This window comes from Rhea americana, unplaced genomic scaffold (genome assembly GCF_003343005.1).
Source record: "Rhea americana isolate MKP2758 unplaced genomic scaffold, rheAme1 scaffold_1, whole genome shotgun sequence".
NCBI lineage: Eukaryota > Metazoa > Chordata > Aves > Rheiformes > Rheidae > Rhea > Rhea americana.
The window spans coordinates 13,857,044-13,877,111 of record NW_028185038.1 but is presented as its reverse complement, the minus strand read 5'-3'; the positions used below and the strand labels follow the sequence as shown (position 1 = coordinate 13,877,111).

Here is a 20,068-nt window from a genome sequence, read left to right as displayed (position 1 = left end):
TTTCAGGTATATTACGTGCCACAACAGTGCCCACAGCTTGAAAAAATAACGTGTTCTTGATGACTTGGATGCTAACCATCTGGGCTGATGAATATAATAGGCCAGCACTGAAAGGAGGGAAAACGTCGGGGAGAGGGCGAGTGTGAGCTGTGAGGCGCAACTTCAAAGTGTGTTTACTTAAGTGTGTTTACCATTAAATGCTACCTTTAACTTTACCCTTTCTTTCTGCTCAAAGAATGCGAGAGCAAGTTGGCCTTGCTCCACCTACCAGTCTGCCTTTAATACTTTGGACACCGAGCTGCATATGTGAGTTGAGAGGCTACGTGCGTGGTCAAATAGCAATGGAAGGAGCGGCGTAGCAGTAGTAGCATCAGATGGGCTTACTGCTCTCCCAGCCCCGTGCTAAGGGGTTGCAGCATGGCCAGAGCCATGTTGGAAGGGCCCTGGTGCAGAAAGGTATCATCATCTCTGTGATTTCTGAACTCAGCAAGAGGGGGACATGGCCTCAGTCCCTAAGGTAAAGGGGTTTGAGCCTGCCTTCCCCTTGGTATGTCATGGACACCTGCTTGGCCACTGCTGAGTAGGTTTAAGCAAGGGCCAAGCTGTGTTATATATACCTGGCCGGTGTGGTATGTGCTTGGTTTTGTAGATAATTTTGTCCTGCCTTTGGATGCAGCTATGCCACTGTATTTATTCCTCTCAGCTTTCAGGAACAAACTTTACCACCATAAGCTCAAGAAGCTCAGGCTGCTTCCATGCGCCCCTTCCCCCCCCTTTCTCCTGGTTCCCCAACGCGGGAAGAGGCACAAGCTGARTGAACCGAACCCTTCCCAGGAAGCACACCCTTCGCTCCTGCGCTGCTTGTTTTTTGTTTGGCCATTTTTTTCCCCCTTCAGAACTGGTCTCTCTCTTCCTTTTTAAGCAAACCCCTCCCAAATTAGGAAATGCCTTGCTTGAAAAGTAGCTGGTGCATCCCAGACTAAAAGTTACTGACTGGTAAGATGGGTTCCTACATCAAGGGATCCGGAAGGAAAGATTATTTTAGTTACTAGGGCTAGCCCTTACTTCCCAGACTCCAGCGTCCCCTCCCCTCCAAACCATCGGGCCATAATTACCTCCTGCTGTTCGCAAGCTGCAAAATAAAAACGAGCATCTTCTGTAACCTTAGGCTTAAACTGAACAGGTGTGAGAAAGAGGAGCGAGCCCAGCTGGCAGGCTGGAAGGGGTGGGCCAGCTTCGCTTGCGCTGTTGTCTGAGACTGGCCTCGTACCTTCTGCTGGGCTTTAATAAATGTTTTACTGAGCCCTGGACCTGCCAGCTGTTTCCTCGAGGTTCCCAAAAGCTCTTGGGCAGGTGGCTGCCCTTGCTCTATGGGGAGGGGATTGGGGGGGGGGGCTAGACCTCCCTGAGACATTTTTAAGGATGATGAACTGAAAGAGTGTGAAGAACATGGCACGTAGGAACGCTGGACTTTGAGCACTAGCACGTGGCTTTTCCCGGTGCTTGACTCCCAGAAACACAAATCTTGGGCCTGTGCCATGAAGGCAGCAGTGACCAGGCCTGAGGCCGGGCGGCAGCAGGCTGCTGCGACACCGCGATCCTTGAATCATCGCTGTCTCTGCAAACGAGTGTCTCTGTACCACAAGTGCTACTGTTACAGCCCCCTTGGAGGGTGGGAAAACACAGTCTAATCTTCTTTTTTTTTTTCCCCCTTCTTTACTGTTTTAAATATGATTTCCTCCCCGCAAGTAAATTAACGTGATACAAACTAGTGCTTACATTGAGAAGGTTTGAACTTAAGTAAAAGTGCATTTGCTTAATCACCAAATTAGAGAGCTGCTCCGATTTCCAAAGCCAGTAAGATGGGCAGCCCGAAAGTCCCTCAAACCGCTGTTGAAGATCTAGCGCAGCTCTTCACCGCCAGGCTCTTGCCCTGTGGTTGCCACACACCCCTCAGCATCTCCACTGCTCCTGAAGCAGCAGGAGACAGCGCTGTCACTTGTTTCCTCAGCGGCTTTGGAAGGTCAGTCCCACTRGCAAACACTCATTCAGCTCTGTGACAGCTTTTTTTCGTAGTTTTAATCGAAGCTTTGCACATTTGGGGCTTTTGTTACTGTAAGCATAGGAGAATCGTGCCATTTTTATCCGCTCTTCTCTGCCTGTTTACCCAGCTGGGGGAGGAAGGCTGCATTTCATGGCTGGGAAATGAAGGCAGTGATGTTAGGAAAAGGAGCAGAGATGAGACTGGCCTTCTGCTTCCCAGGTGTGTGCACTGACCCTGCATCACCCTTCCTCTCCAGGTACCACTCATGTAACAACCAATTACCAGCCCAGGAAAAAGCAACAAGAGCCAGGAAGCCTAGACCCACATGTGCAATGAGTTGTTTGGACTTTGCAGATAAGTCCACTTGTGTTGGTGCTTGCAGAGTGGCACGACACCAAGAGTTTTTGTACAAGCCCTTGCAGCAGGAGAGAGACTTCACAGATAAACTTCTACTGTGAAACAGTTGCCAACACATTTCTACCTCCAATATACGAGCTAGGGCCAGGGCAGGAGACCAACAGGGTCTTAAGACTTCATGACACAAACAAACTTCATTACYATGGACCATTTCCTGCCTTCCTAAATGGATTTAGGTTGCCTGATTAGGTTTAATTTTTATTTATGACATGAGTTTTCTAGTACGCTCAAGTGCAGGAAATGGGTATTGTGTGCACAGCAAAGCGTTTCCTTGTATGTCCTGTAATAAACCTCTGGGCTTTGCACCAGGCACCGGGAGAGCAGAGAATTTCCTCCGCGGCGTCTCTCCCAGCAGACRGTAGCGATGCTTGCTGTGAGCCCAAAGGGTGGTTCCATTTCACTGCAGGCAAAACCCACAGCTGGTAGTAGACCCATAATTTGGCACAGGAGGGCACGGGAGTCAGGACCAGCTGGAACAACTGACTGCAAGCACTGATGCCTCTCAGCTGTCACAACAAAACAAAAAAACAAACAAAAAAAAAAGGCGAATTTGCCTAATTCCTGGTACTGCATGCATCATCTTTCCTCTGGAGAAGAAAGGCTGTTGCAGGAGGGACTAGGAATTTGCGTCTTCCTGGAGCAGCTCAGATGACTTCCCAGCAAGAAATGGAATTACTCCTCCCAGAGCAGCCTGGCTGCACAGCCTTCCTCTGGAAGGACTGCTCTTCCTGCCCTTAGGCTGGGGAGGAAGCCCGAGTCCCATCACCACAGGCAGAGTTTCTCAGAGATAAGAGCCAAAGACTTTGCAGCTCTCTCCATGATCCCTCTCACTCCCTGGTTACGTGGGATTCATTTCCATCATGCCAGTGATGCAAGTTCCAGTGGCTCATATCAATTTAATAACCATTTATTGGATTAATGTAAGAGAGATGCCAAACATAGCTTAGGGTCTTGCCAACACATTCAAGTCTTGCTTCCCAGGAGAGAACAACAGGCACTCTGATCTTTAGCTTAATAGGAATATATATATATATTATCATATATGTATAAGATTATATACTCACATATGTATATATGTAATCATATGTATGTGTATTTATATATAAATAATCATGATTGATTAGGCTGCCAGCATGACAGGGAGGACAACGAGCTTGGCCAGACACTGGCGCTGGGATACGCACCAGCTCCGTAGCCGTAAGAGCTGCTCGCCGTGCAGGAAGCACGGGCSGCGCAGTCGTAGCCTTCCCTTGCCAGCTAGGGGGGCTGCCAGGGGCCATTCCCTCCGCAAGGGATGAAAGCAAGGGCAAGTGGTGGCCATGCCAAGCCCACGCAGCAGCTGTGACACCCCGGCCTCACTGCGGGGGTGGGGAGGGCTTCAGAAAGTGGCTTCTTTGGGTCATCCTCTGGCTCGGGAAAGGTGGTCACGGCTTGGTCCACCATTGCCGTTTCAGCACCTATGGGACTCAGCTCCACATTAAGGCACCGAATTTAGGTGACTACACCCACGCTAGACAGCTGACTCCCGTCACAGCCGAGGGAGATCCAGCCCACCGCACCTGGAGAGCGGCTGGACTCAGCCCCAAGGAGACACCTCCATGGGACATATGTTTTACTGACCTGCTCACCCCTTAAAACTCTTTTATTTTTTTCCTCCTTAGAGCACAGCTCTTTGGAATAAACATTACAAAACCTTTTCAAGTGGCACGGACATTTTTTCGTTTGCCTGACTGCTTGGATGCAGGTAAGGGGAAGCAGGAAGGAAGGAGGCCTTTAAGCAGAACACTGTTCGTTCTTTTAACAGGGATCGTAAACACCGAGTGTTTTAATGTCGCAATTACACCCCCCCCCCCAGAAAAAAAACACCCAAAAAAACTTAAAAGCAAAGTCTATAACTCAAACAATACAAGTAAATGTTTTGACATTTACTCGCTTGTTTGATTCCTTCCCAAATAGTTTCCTACTCACAGCATGCCTGGAAGTGCCTCAGCGGGGTGAGAACCACCTATTTATAGCGGAGCTCGGGGAGGAGACGCTGCAGCGTCACCTCGGAGGAGCAGCGCCGGTGGGGCAGAGCGGCACGCAACCGCAGGAAAAACGTCACGGCGGAAAAAACAGATCGCAACGCTCAAAAAAAAAGAAAAAATGCATTTATTCAGGGTATTACTACTCTGAAAAATAGCCACTTACCTGGCTGGCATATATATACATATACATATATATATATATATATATATATATATATATATACACACACACACACACACACACACACACACACACATCTATATATATACTCTCACTACTACAGCGCTACTGGCTGTGGCCAGGAGCAGGTAAGAAGCGCGAAGGTTGGTACCCGGCTTTCCTTCGCGGCCCCTCCAGAGCGGCRGCGAGCGCAGCGCCCGCGTAGCCGATTCCCGCGGGTTTGCAGCTGCCCGGGGATCAAACTGATCAAACTCTTCCCAGGGCAAGGAAAGAGCGCGCCGGAGCCCTTCACGCGAGCGAGCGCAGGATCGCTCGCKCCTCGGGCTGCGTACGCTTTCCTGGAAGGGGAAGCGCTCCGCGTTCAACTGCTTCCAGGCGGCTCCGGGAACGCCGCTGCAGCGGGCGTCCCCCGAGCAGCGCCCCGGGGACGTCCCCGCTCCCCGTCCGACGCCGCCGAGACTCGCGGCAGCGACCGCAGGGACCCGCTGCAGCTGGGGGCCGGCGCGCCGTAGGARAGCGGGGCCGACGGCATTAGCCACRGCRTCACCGATCAGGAATAAAYGTCCCGTAGCCTGGAAAAAGCAGCAGCGCTTCCAGGCAACAGAGAAGCGCAGGCGAAGCCRCTCAGTTCCCAGGCCCCTTGTTCAGGCTGAAGTGCCGCGAAGACACAAACCCGCCMGGTTTCCTCTACGCGATTTCCGACGAGCGCAGAATAACCCACGCGGCAGTAACGTGGCTGCTGAAAAAGTTATTACGATGTTCCGAAACTCCCCAGTCCAGCCCTGCTCCGACATCCTCAGAGCAGACCCGAGCGCTGCGTCCTGAGGAGCGCCTGCGAAAGGCTCCGACTCCTGTTCGTTAAGGGTTGGAGCAACTTTTCACGTTGCTCACGCTATTTCTGCTTACTGCCATTAGCTTTTGCAAAAACTTGCTAGTCCCTTGCTTTGATTTGCTTTGGTAACACAAGATACACATAAGTTTTCAGTAGAAAAGTAGACTGCAACTTGAACCTAATTATACTGGTATAATCACAGGATGCAATTTTATCAATTGCACAAAAAATACATAAGCGTATAAATTATTTTACGTATTTAACAAGAAAAATACTATGGATATAGGTATTCCCCTGACCCTGCATCAAAACCACTGTGTGCCCATTTTAATTAAGGGTACTTAATTAAAGGACAGACAAACCGTTCTAATGACAAAATTACCTGAAGCTGCACAATCCCCTACAGCAAAAAACTGTATGCAAAGTAGGTAGTAAAACTCCTTGACAAGAAGCCAGAAGTCACCTAGTAGTACCAAAGAACAGTGCTGCAGGGCCAGGAAACTGAGAAGCTCCAGTTTACCCCGAAATATCTTTAGCAGGTAACTCCATAGAAGAATTTTCACAGATCCAAATCCATCTAAAGCATTAGGCTGATAAAAACAAAATACAGCTACCATTTAATTCATGTATTTTATTAGTATGCAGCTATTGAATTTGGATAAATTGAATGCCTTTGAGCCTGAGCAGCATGCTGAGAAAAGGAAATCCACTTTACTTTGGATGACAATTAGATGCTTAATCTGCTATTAGGAACTGGCATTCTTCCATCAGGAAAAAGTGGAAATTAGATTTTACCARCGGACGTAGCCATGTTGCTGCAGAATACGTATTGGAAGGAACTCCGCTAGAATTGTGATTTAATGCAGGCACCACCAAACCAGAAATGGGGGCGGGGGAAGATACAAAGAAAACCACAAAGGCTTTTCTCTGGTTTACATGGAAGGCTTGAAGATTTAGTCTCCCTACTTGGTACAGGGGACTTTGCGTCCCGTAACCCTGACACGGAACTTGCCTCCCTGCGCACGGGCAAAACAGCAGCCTCGGATATTGGTTACTGATTTAAAAGGCGGGTTTTTGGTAACCGTAAACTTTTAAAGTACTTGCCTTCTTACAAAAAGAGATTCAACTTTTGCAGAAATCTGGAGAAATGTATCTAAATATAAATACAGCGTTCTGAACACCTCTGAGTTGGAAAACGCGCTGCCCAGGACGGTCCCCACGAAAACRCGCTCACCAGTCTAGGAACTTCCCCATCGGCAAACGCGAGCAGGACACAGGCAGGAGACGGAGCAGATTTAAAGTTGCGCTAAGAACCTCGTTGTGCCTGCGCTCAAAGAGCACTGTAACTCTATTTAAGTGGATGTAGGTTTTTTTCCTCCCAATAAAAACCTCGAATTCTCACTGAAGCATCGCTGGCAAGCGTATTTTAAAACTCCCTGCAACCGCTGGAGCCGGCAGCACAGCTCGGCCAAGCAGAGGGCTGCCGCCTTCAACGCGGCACCGGCAGAGCGGGGTAGGACGCGCGCTGCGAGGCCGCAGCCTCAGTCACGCTTACTCAAACCAAAACCGCAGCGGCAAGAGGAGGAGTTCTGCTCCCCTCCTGCTCYGCTCCACGCCCGGTCCCACGGCGGCGCTTCACCCTTCCGCGTGCTGGCACAAGACCCAGCGGCCACGTAACGAGCCAAGAGAGGCAACTACCGTGGATTAAGATTTATTTAGCCAAAAAAAAAAAAAAAGGAAATAAAAACAAGCCCAGGCCAGTTTTCTGGGTCAGTGCGCCCCAGGCCTGCGCAAGGCAGAGCGGGAGGGGACCACCCCTCGCGGCCGGGGCGGCGCCGGAGCCGCGGGCCGCGCGCAAGAAGACCGTCCCGGCTGTTTCACAGCTTCGCTGAAGGGCAAGCAGGTCTTGCGGCTCTTACCGAGTCGGCAGGCGTGTTTTAACGCCAGTCGGCGGTTCCTTAGGGCAGGAAGGCTGCTTTSGTAGGAGGCCAGCTGTTCTTTTCAACGCTGCTCGTAGGAAGCGGTGCCCGAGCTGGAGCCCCCTGGGATGCCACAAGGTGTTCAGAAGATCGCTGCAGAAGACCAAAGTGAATTTACGGAGACAGACACCTATTCTAAATTACAACACTTTATTGCAGCATTGGCAAAGGTCAGATTTCTGAAGCTGGTGAAGATCGGGCGGCATTTCTGTATGAAATGTTACAATTTTACAAGTCTCTCTTCCTACATGCAGAAACCAAAAACAGTGGTAAAAAGAATTTTAAAAGAGCTAGAAAATAAAGAATTAGTAACATACAGATGAGCTCCTTAACTGAATGAACTACCTCTACCTGAAAGCAAACAAAACCCTATGCTAATAAATAACAGATTGTCAGAAACAGACCAAGAAACCTCATTTCTACTTAGAAAAAAATAGAAATTCTACTTGTTTCCAGACTTATTTAAATCTTTTTTTAAGCTTTTTGTTTGTTTGTTTCAATAGACACAGAGGCTTATCAACCCATGAAGATCAACAAAACATTTGGATCCGCTCCTTGACATCCTCCTGTCATGCTGACTGGCACGTTTTGGTTTTCAATGATACTTACAATGGGCTCATTATATCCCTGTTCTTACGCTGGTGTCAGGCTGTTCCAAGCAATAGGGGTCAACACCCTGTGTTAATCAGCTTCACATTTTGTTTTAAACCTTAATAGACATTTTACCTCCTTGGCTCTTAAGTTTTTCAGCTCACCCCACCCCAACTTCTCTTTCCTGCTTGTCTTATAGATTAAAAAAAAAAAAAAGAGTTATGCCTTAACCAAAAACTTTCTCTCTGAGGAGTATMTGATGTTTGATAACGTCATAATTTTGTTGTCCTACATGTCAGGGTTTCCTGTTAGATTTTACTGTTTGCTCTACACTTTTCTGCTGTAGATCTGGAGCCCCCAAAGAACATTCTTCAAACAGACCACTCGATTAAGAGATAGCGTAACTTCGTTTCCCACGTACTGAGCCRTCAAGACCTCTCCTGTTCCAGTGTAATCCATCTTCCTTCCAAGTTGATCTTTGTTTTCAGTGAGCTGCTCACTGGTCAAGTTAACCATCTCATTCATGTGCTTTCTGTCTTATGAGAAGATTAACCCTCACACAGTTCCTGTAACAAAATGCTTTTTTTTTTGTCTTTTTTTTTGCTTTTTTTTTTTTTTTTTTTTTTTTTTTTTTTTTTTTTTTTTTTTTTTTTTTTGGTAGGCCATGCCTGGAAGCTTCCACTTGTTCTGTGCGGGTTTTTTGAGGGGGGAAGAGAGGAGGCTGCTGTTTCTGCCCCACGGCCCCAGCCTGTCCCAGGTTTCAATTCTGAACGCTCTAGACTGACGTGCTGAGATGTGTCCACTGCTCTCACTTAATTGCTGGAGGACTCCACTATCCACAACTTCAGAGATACGGGACCTAATGAAACGACACTTGCTGCTGGATCAACGTCTCCTAAGGGAAGGAAGCACAAAAGAAACAGGTTAATATTAACACATCTGATATCGCACAGGTTTGCAGCCCTGGAATCAATCGATAGTGATTTGTTAACTCTTCTAGTCTCCACATTTTAAAGTTACATATTTCTGTTAGCTGTACAAGTTTTTAAAAAGACTGCACCTGCCAAGAGAAGGCAGTTACACTAGAAAAACAACCCTCTACACAGTATCTCAGCATCTAAAATAGTTCAGAATTAGACATCTACCTTATTCTCCCAGAATAGATGCTAAACTACCTAAAGTGCACAGATAACTGTCACTTCTACTAATGCACAAGATATTTCAAATAGTTTCCATTTTTCTGCACAATTTCTTAATGTTTAGGAGAAGTATTTTAGAATGATTAGGAAGGGCTCGCTAGAGTTGTTTAGAATAACATTTTCAGATAGATAACAGCTGCACTAAAATCTTTGGCTATCCCTTGTACATGAAAAACAGCTCCACCCATGAAAAATAGCATTTATATTTCATAAGAACAAAAACATGCATTGAACAGTCATGCCACTTTGCAGGAACACGATACAAAAAGATCAGAGAAATCGAGAAGCAGTGCTAATCTAGCCATCAGATCGGGGAGCCATCAGATACACTGTTTTACAGTTGACTTCTAGAATGTAAATTAATTTTAGTGGTAGAAACCAGAGCACAAATTAGACAGTATTTATGATCATAAGGAATCTCAAGGGCTATATAAAGTCTTTCACCACGTAAACCATACAGCTAGTATTCTTTGCATTGGTGCATATACCTCAAATATTTATCAAATAAGATAAGAATGCTGAATTACTGTAGCAATCTATATAATATGATCATGTATTTTATTTACACTGTATATTTTTATCAGGAAGTACTGAGCTGAGATATGTCTGGAACTTTATCTGTGGTATTGCTTCTATTTCTCAATTTTGGTTTTAACTGTGTTTCAGAATTATGCAATATTATACTCCCAATTCTTTGCGACACACAAAACATTAGAAACATTGGGCATATGGTTGCAAAGCAAGGAGCTTTAATTTTAATACATTTAGTAAAATGAAATTTAACTTGCAGAATGCTAAAACTGAGAAGAAACTTTAAACATCAACAAGTTACAGAGCACGAGCCTTTACCTCTCCATTTCCCCTTAAAAATAATTTTACCTGTTGAGGTGGAGGGAAGGAACTAGGTTAGGACTGGCTGTATCTAACTTAGTAAAAATTTATTTCATCCTAAATAGCAGCTGCCCTGGCAATGTGATGGTAGATAAAGCAGTAAATTGCATTTCAAAGGATTAGGGCAAGATGCTGCTGATTAAAAAAAAAAAAAAAGAATTAGTAGTGGTATTTTTAAAAACATACTTTACATTAAGTGTCTCTATAAACTTGCAGACAGTACAAAACTCCTGAGTATTACACAGTTTAAAAATCAGGGACAAAAATTACAATTTTTTTAAACAGAGAAAAGCTAGGAATATACCACTACATCACTTTGCCGGCAGAGAGGAAAAAAAAAGAAAGAAAGAATTCATCTTCCTTCAATTCAAAGAAAAGCCCAAACCTGTAATTGGCAAGATCAAAGTTTGTACATAATTATAAACCCCTTAAACTGTATGTGCAAAACGAATCAATTTTTTGAAGCAACTCCCCACCTCCCTCCCCTGCTAATAACTGTTATTGAACTCTATAACAATCTTATACTCAGCTTCTCCGCAGCATTGCACAAGCATTAATACTGCTGCATCCTCCATGTGGTTGGGGAACACAGATACATTTTACCCACCACAGTAACTTAACCACATCTGGAAAAGAAAACTGGAACTTGTAAAAAATACACAGAAATGTGAACAGAAAATGCACATTATGGGTTAGGAAATTATTAAGAATCCATTACACATACGACGTTGGGAGACTAAGGCAGCAAGACGAAGCAATGACTCAGAACCGAAACGTGCCTAGGGTAATATATCTGACTTGTGAAATCAAGTCCTTTCTGCATATGGTTGACATGACAGTATCGTAAAAGAATTCTTATAATTTCTTAACATAGGAGATCTTTGAGATGAAGTTACACACTTCTCCTTAATCCCTTTTTGTCCTCCACCAACCCACACTGCTCTTTGTATTTCTGGAGCAACTTATTTCTTCACGAATTTCGGGCGCCTTCCTTCTCCTCCTCCTCCAAACACCTCCTCTCAAAACTCACTTGCTGCTTTGCTTTCCATGACTAATCTCAGCTTCGGTGCTGTCTGTTCCCTTTCTCTTGCCTAATCACATTAAACAAAAACAGGAACATGAAGTAGAAACACAACGAACACCTAGAACATATTTTAGACATAACGCTTTTTCACAAGCGTTTCTCTTGTGTGTCTTATTCTACCAAATACATTTTGTTGCTTTCAGTTGCACGASCTTTCGGGGTAGCAGAAGGACATTTCCTCATGTGGAGGAGAACCTGGAGAGCATCCGAAGCTCAGATCCTGCTCCCTGCATGGACAGAGAGAACCTCAGGGGACTGATCTTTGCCTTCAGCTCTCCTCTGCTCAAAACTGGCCTTTCATAGATAGCATGTTTACCTTTCTGTGTGCTGTATATATAGGAAGAGAAGAAAAATACTGGACAGAGCACTAGCTTAAACCCAGGGAAATTTAAATTCAAGTACCTCTCATGCCATGAACCGTCAGCTTATTTCTGGTCTCACAGAGCTATGAGATTGGACAAAAGATCACTTTTACTCCGCACAGGAGCGTTAAGTGTATTGGCGTACAGCGCCGTGAGGTGACTTTGATTTTTCAGTGATGAAAGCAATAAATATTTTATGATATAGAGATTACAAAAATACTGTACCTTAACGTGGATGGAAGAGAAATTTCAAGAATTATAAATGCTTGTAGACTCAGTCTAGATACATTGCTGCTGCTATGAGTAAGGGCTCTGAATAACAAAATTGGAAGTTTTACACTGCAGAATGTGTTAGCCTATATATTATATATATAAAATGGATATAAATATAAATGGATAAAGAGCAATATTTGATTTTAAATAATGGTTATCAATTAACCTGTGCAAAAATACATTCTATGCACCAGTCATATTTCCAAGCACGTGTTTCTGGACTACTGAAACTCGAAGGTGCCCTGGTCATTTTCTGCACCCTAATTAGTAACTTCTGCACTGTAAATGTTAGATTTAGACAATCCACAAAACCTAGACTAGTCCAAGCACATGAATTTCATATTGCACAAATTATTTTATACTCTCTTCAAGTCATAAAATACGCTGAAATAAACCCGAACAAAAGTCATAGTATACAAACCAGCCTGTATCAGGAAGCTGTTTTGAGTACTGGTAGTTTCCAGATGGCCACAAAACTGCAGTTTTGAGCATACAAGTATGTTTAAGAATCCCTTTTAAATAAAACATCTTTGATAAATGGATACATCAATACACATGCTTTCGTCTTTCTTTTCCTCTAAACTATTACTGCCATCAGGCCTCTTCACCTCTGCTATGCGCGTTGGACGCATCTCCCACACTTGCAGTGCGGGKGCCCAAAAGCACCCTATTGCTAAGGCAGCCATCACTGGGCTCAGCTTCTTCTCTTCAGCCCTTATCCAGAGCAGTCTGCCAAAAGAAGTTGCAGAGTCCGGGGGAAGGAGGAAAAAAACACTGGCCTTCCTCCCTACAAAGACCCAAAAATGGAGGTTTGCGTTTCGCTGCCAGGTTTGAATGGCTTTCATGGAAGGTGATGCTAGTGCATATGTCTAGTAGGAGAGAGAAGGTAGGACAGGGTCAAAAACGACAACTGAAAAGAAGTCAAGATTAAAATAGTGATGAAAAAAGGTGGCAGAGGATAAGGCGAACAAACTAGCCCACAGAATTGAAAAGAATATCATATTTTTAAACATTTAAAATGCCTAGAATGTGCAGATGAGAGCAATTTAATTGTAAAAATCCTTAGAGCAAGAGCACAATATTACTGCTGCACTGAGGCCCTGTCCATCTTCTGTCCATCTCCTGTCCATCTTTTGGAAAAGCAATCAGGAGATCACTGAGAACGGCAACCAAGGAAAGACTACAAAAGCGGTGACGGTCAGATGGATTGAGGCTCACAGAGGAACAGCAACTGGGTTTAGCCTGACTGAGACCTCCAGTATTTGAATCATTCCTGAATTTAAATTTTCAGAATATAATAATGATCAATACGCTAACTATTCACCGAGGGACATATAAAGCATTCTTGCCCAGTACCAGAAACAGGAGAGCCGGATGTTAAATTCACATTTTTCCTGATTATCCATGCTTTCATTTTTCAGCATTACTAAAACAGTCTTTATTATGAGAATATTTAGCTAACAAAATCTTAGCATCCTGTTATTACCTTTATGCTTCATTTTTCTTTATTAAATGGATTAAAGAGAAGCAAGAGTCAGATGCAAACAGATCTGAAATTATCAATGAACTTGAATGCAATTTCGTTTGTCAGGTTAGGAATGCATCCCAAGCCATCCTACTACTGAGAATTATTCGAGGTTTTCTTCAAAACTCCTCACTTTTGATACACACAGTTCCTCTTTACTAAAGTTTCGGAACAGCAGCGAGTCTTGAAGCTATGCTTTTAATAGAGTTTTAACTTCAATGCATTAAAACTTTTTGGTAAGGCCTGTTTCTCTATGCTCAAATTTCCTAAAAATTGGTTATTCATATTTAATCTGACAAAATCTGTAAATCTCATTGCATTTCATCATCACAGAAACGCTTATGGGACACAGAAAATTTTTGCAGTGTTTAAGTGAACTGCATTATAGCAACAGCCACTGATTCATTCTTCCATTTACTGACGTTTTATCATAAGTGAAGGAGTTGCCAAATTTGTTTCCTTTTGTGAAAATTAAATTCATACAAATAATAATCTCCAGCACCCTGGCAGAGCAAAATAGAATCACAGAAAAAATTAGGTTGGAAAGACTCTCTGGCAGTCCAAATTCCTGCCGTGAAAGCAGGGAACAAGAAAGCTAGGTCAGGTTGTTCAAGACCAAAAACATACCAAAAGCCCCTGATCTTTGATTCAACCATTTTGATAGGTAGAATTAGATATACTTTCTAAAACACATTTGATGCTTAGGGCATGTTTTATTAATACAAAAGTGAAGGTAAAACACCAAATCAGTTTCTTCACTCTCTTATGTTACTTTAAATGCAAGAAATTCCCCATCTAAACATTCACTTTCAGAATCCGTCAGACTAGATGGTGCAATGGAGTCAGCCAGGAGCTCTACGGCCTCGGGTCATCCCTCACCTCCAGCAATTTAGATCAAAAACTTATGCACCTTAAAGAAAGTAGCACTTATTTTTTTTTCCAAATAAACACTAAAATTACTTAGCTTTGAGTCACTATTGAAGGAAATTAACCTACCAGTCACCTTCATATATGAAGAAGAAACTCAAAACAGCTCACTCAACATTTAAGTGATAAAATCTGAAGTTATACAAGTTACTTCTAATAAAGTGAACATTTCCTCAAACACTTACGAAAATTAATAGCTCATAGTATGAAAACTGGCTCACAACAAAAAAGAAAATATTTTAGTGTCCTCCGTGGAACCCGCGGGCACCAAGGCAGCCCGAGCAAGGATACTGCAAGTTCGCCCCTCAAAGTTGGAGGGCAATCTTCAGCGCGTGCTATAAACCAGAAGCCGTACAGACGTTAACTGCGTTACAACCTACCGCTGGTGGTAAGCGATGGGAGGACACAACCTTTGGTAAATATAACTTCACTTAAATATCTTTCACTGAGGGTGAAGAAAAGTAGCGTCGCATTACAGCAGCCTAAGGTGGCTCAAGTGACACATGACTGCAAGCCCGAGCATTACGCTACACAACAAATTAAATATGCCCAGTAAAGCAAACTTCCTGGTCCCTGCTCTAAGGCGCTTACAGATTAACAGGAACAAAGAGCAAATTACATAATGCAGAGCGAGAGCAGAACTGCCAGCGCGTGGCATGGCTGTTCGGAGCAGCAAACACTGCTTGAACTGTTCTCCGGCCAGTGCCTGACCTAGTTTACTGCGAAGTCCCAGATTATTTTCCCTAAAACATTTTCAAATAAAAAGATTTCAAAAGAACAGCATAAAAAGCTGCAAATAGCACATTTAAAGGGTAACTGCAGGGTGCTTCTCATGTATGCTTAAAGAATTTGTAAGAGATGACCGAAATAATTGTATAGTCTTCTCTTACAGCTCTATTTATGAGACACTTGCACATGTTACAGCAATTCCTGTAATTGAATAGTTTGCATTTCTATGACAGTATTAGGCCATAGCAATATAAAAAAGCTACACGGACAGCACTGGTACTGAGTTACATCTGCTTAAGGTTTTTCTTAAAAAAAAACAGATTTTTTTAAAAAACCTTGCATTTTAAAACAAATACATTTTTAAATACATGCTGTATCTCTRCAGCGGTTCAGTGGAGTAAGAGATCATCAAAAAGCTCTAAAATGCACCAGAAAAAAGAGCTGACAAATTCCGTGTTATGGTAAGTGCTGAACATCTTTCCAGTTTTTATAAAGACAGGCCAAACAGTAGGAAAACTCCCCCGCTCCCCTCCCACTAGCTGCTCCCATCTATCTACCCCCAAAATTAACTTGTAACAGAGGAAAAAACAYGGAAACACTGCATTTCACCTGAATCTCCAACTACTCAAATTTTGGCTGCAGTGTTAATATGAAGAGTCTATCTATACTCAAGCCCATGCTGCGAACTATTAAGCTGCAGAAGAGACTATTAAAAGCCAGCAAGTTATTAGACAACTCTGACAGTAACTTAAAACCTTTTGCCGATAGGCAGCTGCTCCTCTTGGGTGTTAGTTTGCTTTAGAAGCAGTAATCACATTCCATTTACTCTTACTGCCAGCGACCCATCCCAGATGTACAGTATTTCAGATAAATTTAACGGTCTCTAACCATTTTTGTTGATTCTTATGTACTCATCCGCAGGATCAAGATCTGCTGTGCTGCATTTTCTCTCTGTTTGGGGCTTCAAATACAGAGACAGAGCTCACAAGCTCACAGAACTGAAACATCACAACAGGAATTTCTCTAGAGGTTTTTGAACATTGTCTTCCCCATCTCACTGAGGGCTGCATCTCTTCCACTACAACCAGTGCTTTAAACTCTACTAACCATTTAACATCTAAAAACATTGTGTCTTCCAAATCTCTGTCAATAACATATTACAAACATACTACCAGAAGGACAAAACACTGACTTGCTAGCATTTTAACAGAATGGAAAGTATTAACAAATTCACACTATGCAGGCCATTATCTGTTTCAATTATGAAGGTAATCACTTGCTTAGAATCAGAATTACCCAATTTAAAGGAAGATTGTCCTACCTCCCACCAGTTTTAAAGATTAGATCTGCATTAGGTGCTCCCTTCGGATGCTGGTAACGAGGTCGCCGTTCACGATTAGTATTCGCAGGAGCTGGACGTTGTGCCAGGGACTGCAACATCTCTGTAATTTCAAAACAGAAAATTAAATACATTTTGCGTGCATCTTTCTGAAGAGGAATTTAAACCATTTTCAGAGGCATGAATTAAGATTTCTTATGTATGCTTTCCTTTACTTGAGGATTAAAATTCCTTATGCTATGTGGATGCTAACATATCCACAACAGTTAATGTTAAAAAGTTATTAAGATTGCACAGACAGCTTTGACATATTCAAGCTACCCTGTCATGCAAACTTGTATTTCCAGATGTTCCTAGATGTTCCCATAGGAGCAACCAAAAGGAGTTGATCTCACCAYAAGTGCTTAAGGAAGGAGCTATGACCTTTTCTTTCATTACATACAAGCCACAACTGACTTTATCAGTCAGGAACAAAGGTTCACAGCAGCGTGATAGGCCACAGCATAAACCTACTCTGAAATAGTAACAACTGCACAACGCTGCTGCCAATTAAAGACTCGAGGAGAGACTTGTCCTGATTTAGGCATCTAGAAGTCAGGTATTTAAGTCCAAACTAGCCATAACAGGATCCTTTAACAGACAAGAGACAAACGGACACCTGAAGAGGGTGACTCAGCTCACTCATCTTACGCCAGCTGCTTTAGGGATTGATTTTAGCACTTTCTGCATGCACCCATTTCTTCCCACTGATCGTAAAGGGGCCTACACTGGCTAGCTTGGCTCTGGACGTGCAACTGTTGGGCAGTTAAAGCTAGGTAGAAACATCAGGCTTCTGTCATTTGGTAAAGATTCATTTATCCAGGAATGAGAAATATTTATATATTATGATTAAAGAATAAAAATACAAAATAAAAAGGCTCCTGATCAGACTAAGTTAGTGGTTAAGTGTCTGGTGCAATTAGGAACTCATCAGAGGAACCTTCGCAGAACCTACTGCCATATGCCGGCACATCTAATTGAGAGCGTTTCTGACAGTCCACCTCTGCAAGAAGCTACATTGCTCAGCAAACACAGACAGATGGAATAAACGAAGGGGAAAAGTGGAATAAGCTGTTAAATGGATTGTGTTTGAAAGTCTGCTCTGTCTGCTTCTCTAATCTCTGCTAATCTCATTGGAGACACTTACCCATCACCTGCTAGAAACAGTGTTCAACTACTTCGGCAACGACTTGCACAAGTCATGAACCCACCTACTCAATCTCTGAGAAATAGGGAGCAACTACAAATGATTTAACATAATACTGATGTCAGTTATTAAACCACCTATGAATACGTGGTTTAAGAATATATATATGTTCTGTATATCTCCTGAGCACGACTGGCTAAGAAAGCCCTCCAACACATTAAATGGCCCATCTTTGTAAACATCAGGAAACCCCAGCCTTCAAGTCTGGGCATCAGCACAGATCTCTGCAAAACAACTAGAGCCAGGAAGGCAGTGGCAAGAGATTATGGTACGTTGCCAGCCAGGTGCTAGAAGCAAGCGATGAGTGAGCAAGCGTGTGCACGCCGATCTCACTTCCCTTCTCGACACAGCGGAGAAAAAAAAAAAAGAAGTTTGTGGTTTGTGAAAATCCAGGAACAAGAAAACTGAGTAACTGAGAAAACAGACAGAAGGCAGGCAAGGGAACCCAACGTATTAGCTATGCTGAGGTCATGCCACCCAACCTTACTCTTAGTGCGGGGAAAAAAACCCTACATAGAAAAATATTAATCTAAATTAAAGATTCACCCAGTTCTTAATGCTATTTTCAAATTTAAGAAAAAAAAATCTTTGGAGTACTAGTAAATATATTATTGAAATATTAAATGATTATCTAATACTACTACAAGTACATCATACATAAGTGAACTTTCAGACTTCATTTATTAGCTATCTTGTACAGATGCATAGAAACGTTAGGATAACTTAAGGCATTTTTTTCCAGAAATTAAGTCTTTCTCCTCCTTTGGTAACTTGAAAGCTTGAAACAGAAATTTCTTTCAGAGTTCACATACCAACTTGTTACAGCCAGACTGACACTAAAATTAAAAGATGATCACACAAAATCAAGTTAAAAAATATCATTTCTAGTTAGATTCTTAGTGTATATATTACCCAGATTAAAATATAGAGGTGAGAAGCTGTTTTTAAACTTTATATATATTATGGAAAAAAATGTTTTCCTGCGTAGATTTTTTTTTCCTGTATGTTAATGCTTTACACATAGCACCCAGAAAGTCTATAGGAAAGGGCAAAATTGAGCACTATTGCTTATCAATCGGTATCAGCCATCCAATTCATTTTATTATGACAAAATAAACTGAATCCTTGTTTTGGATGCAAAGTACAAGAACTCACAAAAAAAATGCTACATTAAAGGGACTTACCGTAATTTATGAAGATTCACACAAGTCACATGACAAATCATAACCACGCAAATGCTCTGACCATCACAAAAACCAGAAGCATTCTTAATGGGGGGCTGGAAACACTTTAAACCTCTGAGACTGTACTCAAACGTCTAATTTGGAAAGCTACTGTTTTTCCTCCTTTTCCACAAGTGGGCTTCACGACAGGGAAGTGCTTTAGAAAATAWATTTTGAAGCAGATTATGATGTTTAGTACTAAATACGAGCTGCATTACCATTTCAGAGCTCTGCATGTGCTCCCCTTGGAAGAATAATCCTTTTAAAGGTTATGAATTTAGCTCTTTTGTTACTCAAAATCCTGAAAGTGGTAGATTCCATAGTGTTTTTATAAACAGAGCTGCTTTAAATTTAAAATCCCCTATTTCTTGATGAATGCTGACCTCTCACTAAATACCTTAAATGGGCTTACCTGATAATTAACTACTTATATTGTGATTACCACAAGATTGCAACATCTTTGGGTGGGTGGGTGGGTGGAGGAAACACCCGAAACAAACATGAAAAACCCTGGAGATGTTAAATGGAAAAAACAATGTAAGAACTGGGAACACCATTAGTTTTATTTGGTTTGGCCTTCTTTATCACCAGAGTAAGCCAAAGAAAGTTGAGTCTGACAAAACACATCAAGTACACTGGTTTACAGGCTATTGCTGATTTCCTGTTTTAACTGTTTGCTTCAATTAGCCCATTTTAGCCAATCAGCCAAAATACCCATTTTTATTTTTTTTTATATATATAAAATATATATAATATATATATATAAAATAAAACCCCCATATATACACACACACAAATATATGCTTTTTTAATTCAGATCATGTAATTAGTATGAAACCTTGATTCTGTTGATATATTCTCATGTTAYGCATCTGTTGGGCTTCTAGAAACTTTAGCAATATGACTTCCAGTTGACCTTTGCCGTTTCTGAGGCAAAGGCTACCACCTAATATTTGCAAGTCTTAGCATGAAGAGCCTAAATATCCTTTTCTATTGGTAAATTAAAGCCCTTTTATCATTATTTGTTGGCTAGTTGCACAGAAAGAATTCCTCTTGTATCCAACTCACTTCTCTTCCAATAACTGAGACAGTTCCATCAACAGACTCATTTKGTGTTATGTTATTTTATTTCAAAGGAAACAAAAACCTCAATTCTTCCCCTTTCCCAAACTAAAAAGTGAGATTTACTGTGGCCCACT

General features: G+C 42.4%; 1 protein-coding gene across 3 annotated transcripts in view; it reads right to left on the bottom strand.

Moving 5' to 3' along the window:
* Nucleotides 1-7,613: 7,613 nt before the first annotated feature.
* The window catches only part of UPF2 (UPF2 regulator of nonsense mediated mRNA decay), a 192,893-nt gene continuing 180,438 nt past the window's right edge, over nt 7,614-20,068 (bottom strand). For all 3 annotated transcript variants that reach the window (XM_085299318.1, XM_085299334.1, XM_085299326.1), the window contains 2 exons: nt 16,383-16,503; nt 7,614-8,966 (listed from right to left, as the gene is read on the bottom strand). In XM_085299318.1, the coding sequence (XP_085155444.1) occupies nt 8,957-8,966; nt 16,383-16,503 (131 nt within the window). In that variant the 3' untranslated portion in view covers nt 7,614-8,956. The remainder of the gene's footprint in view (nt 8,967-16,382; nt 16,504-20,068) is intronic.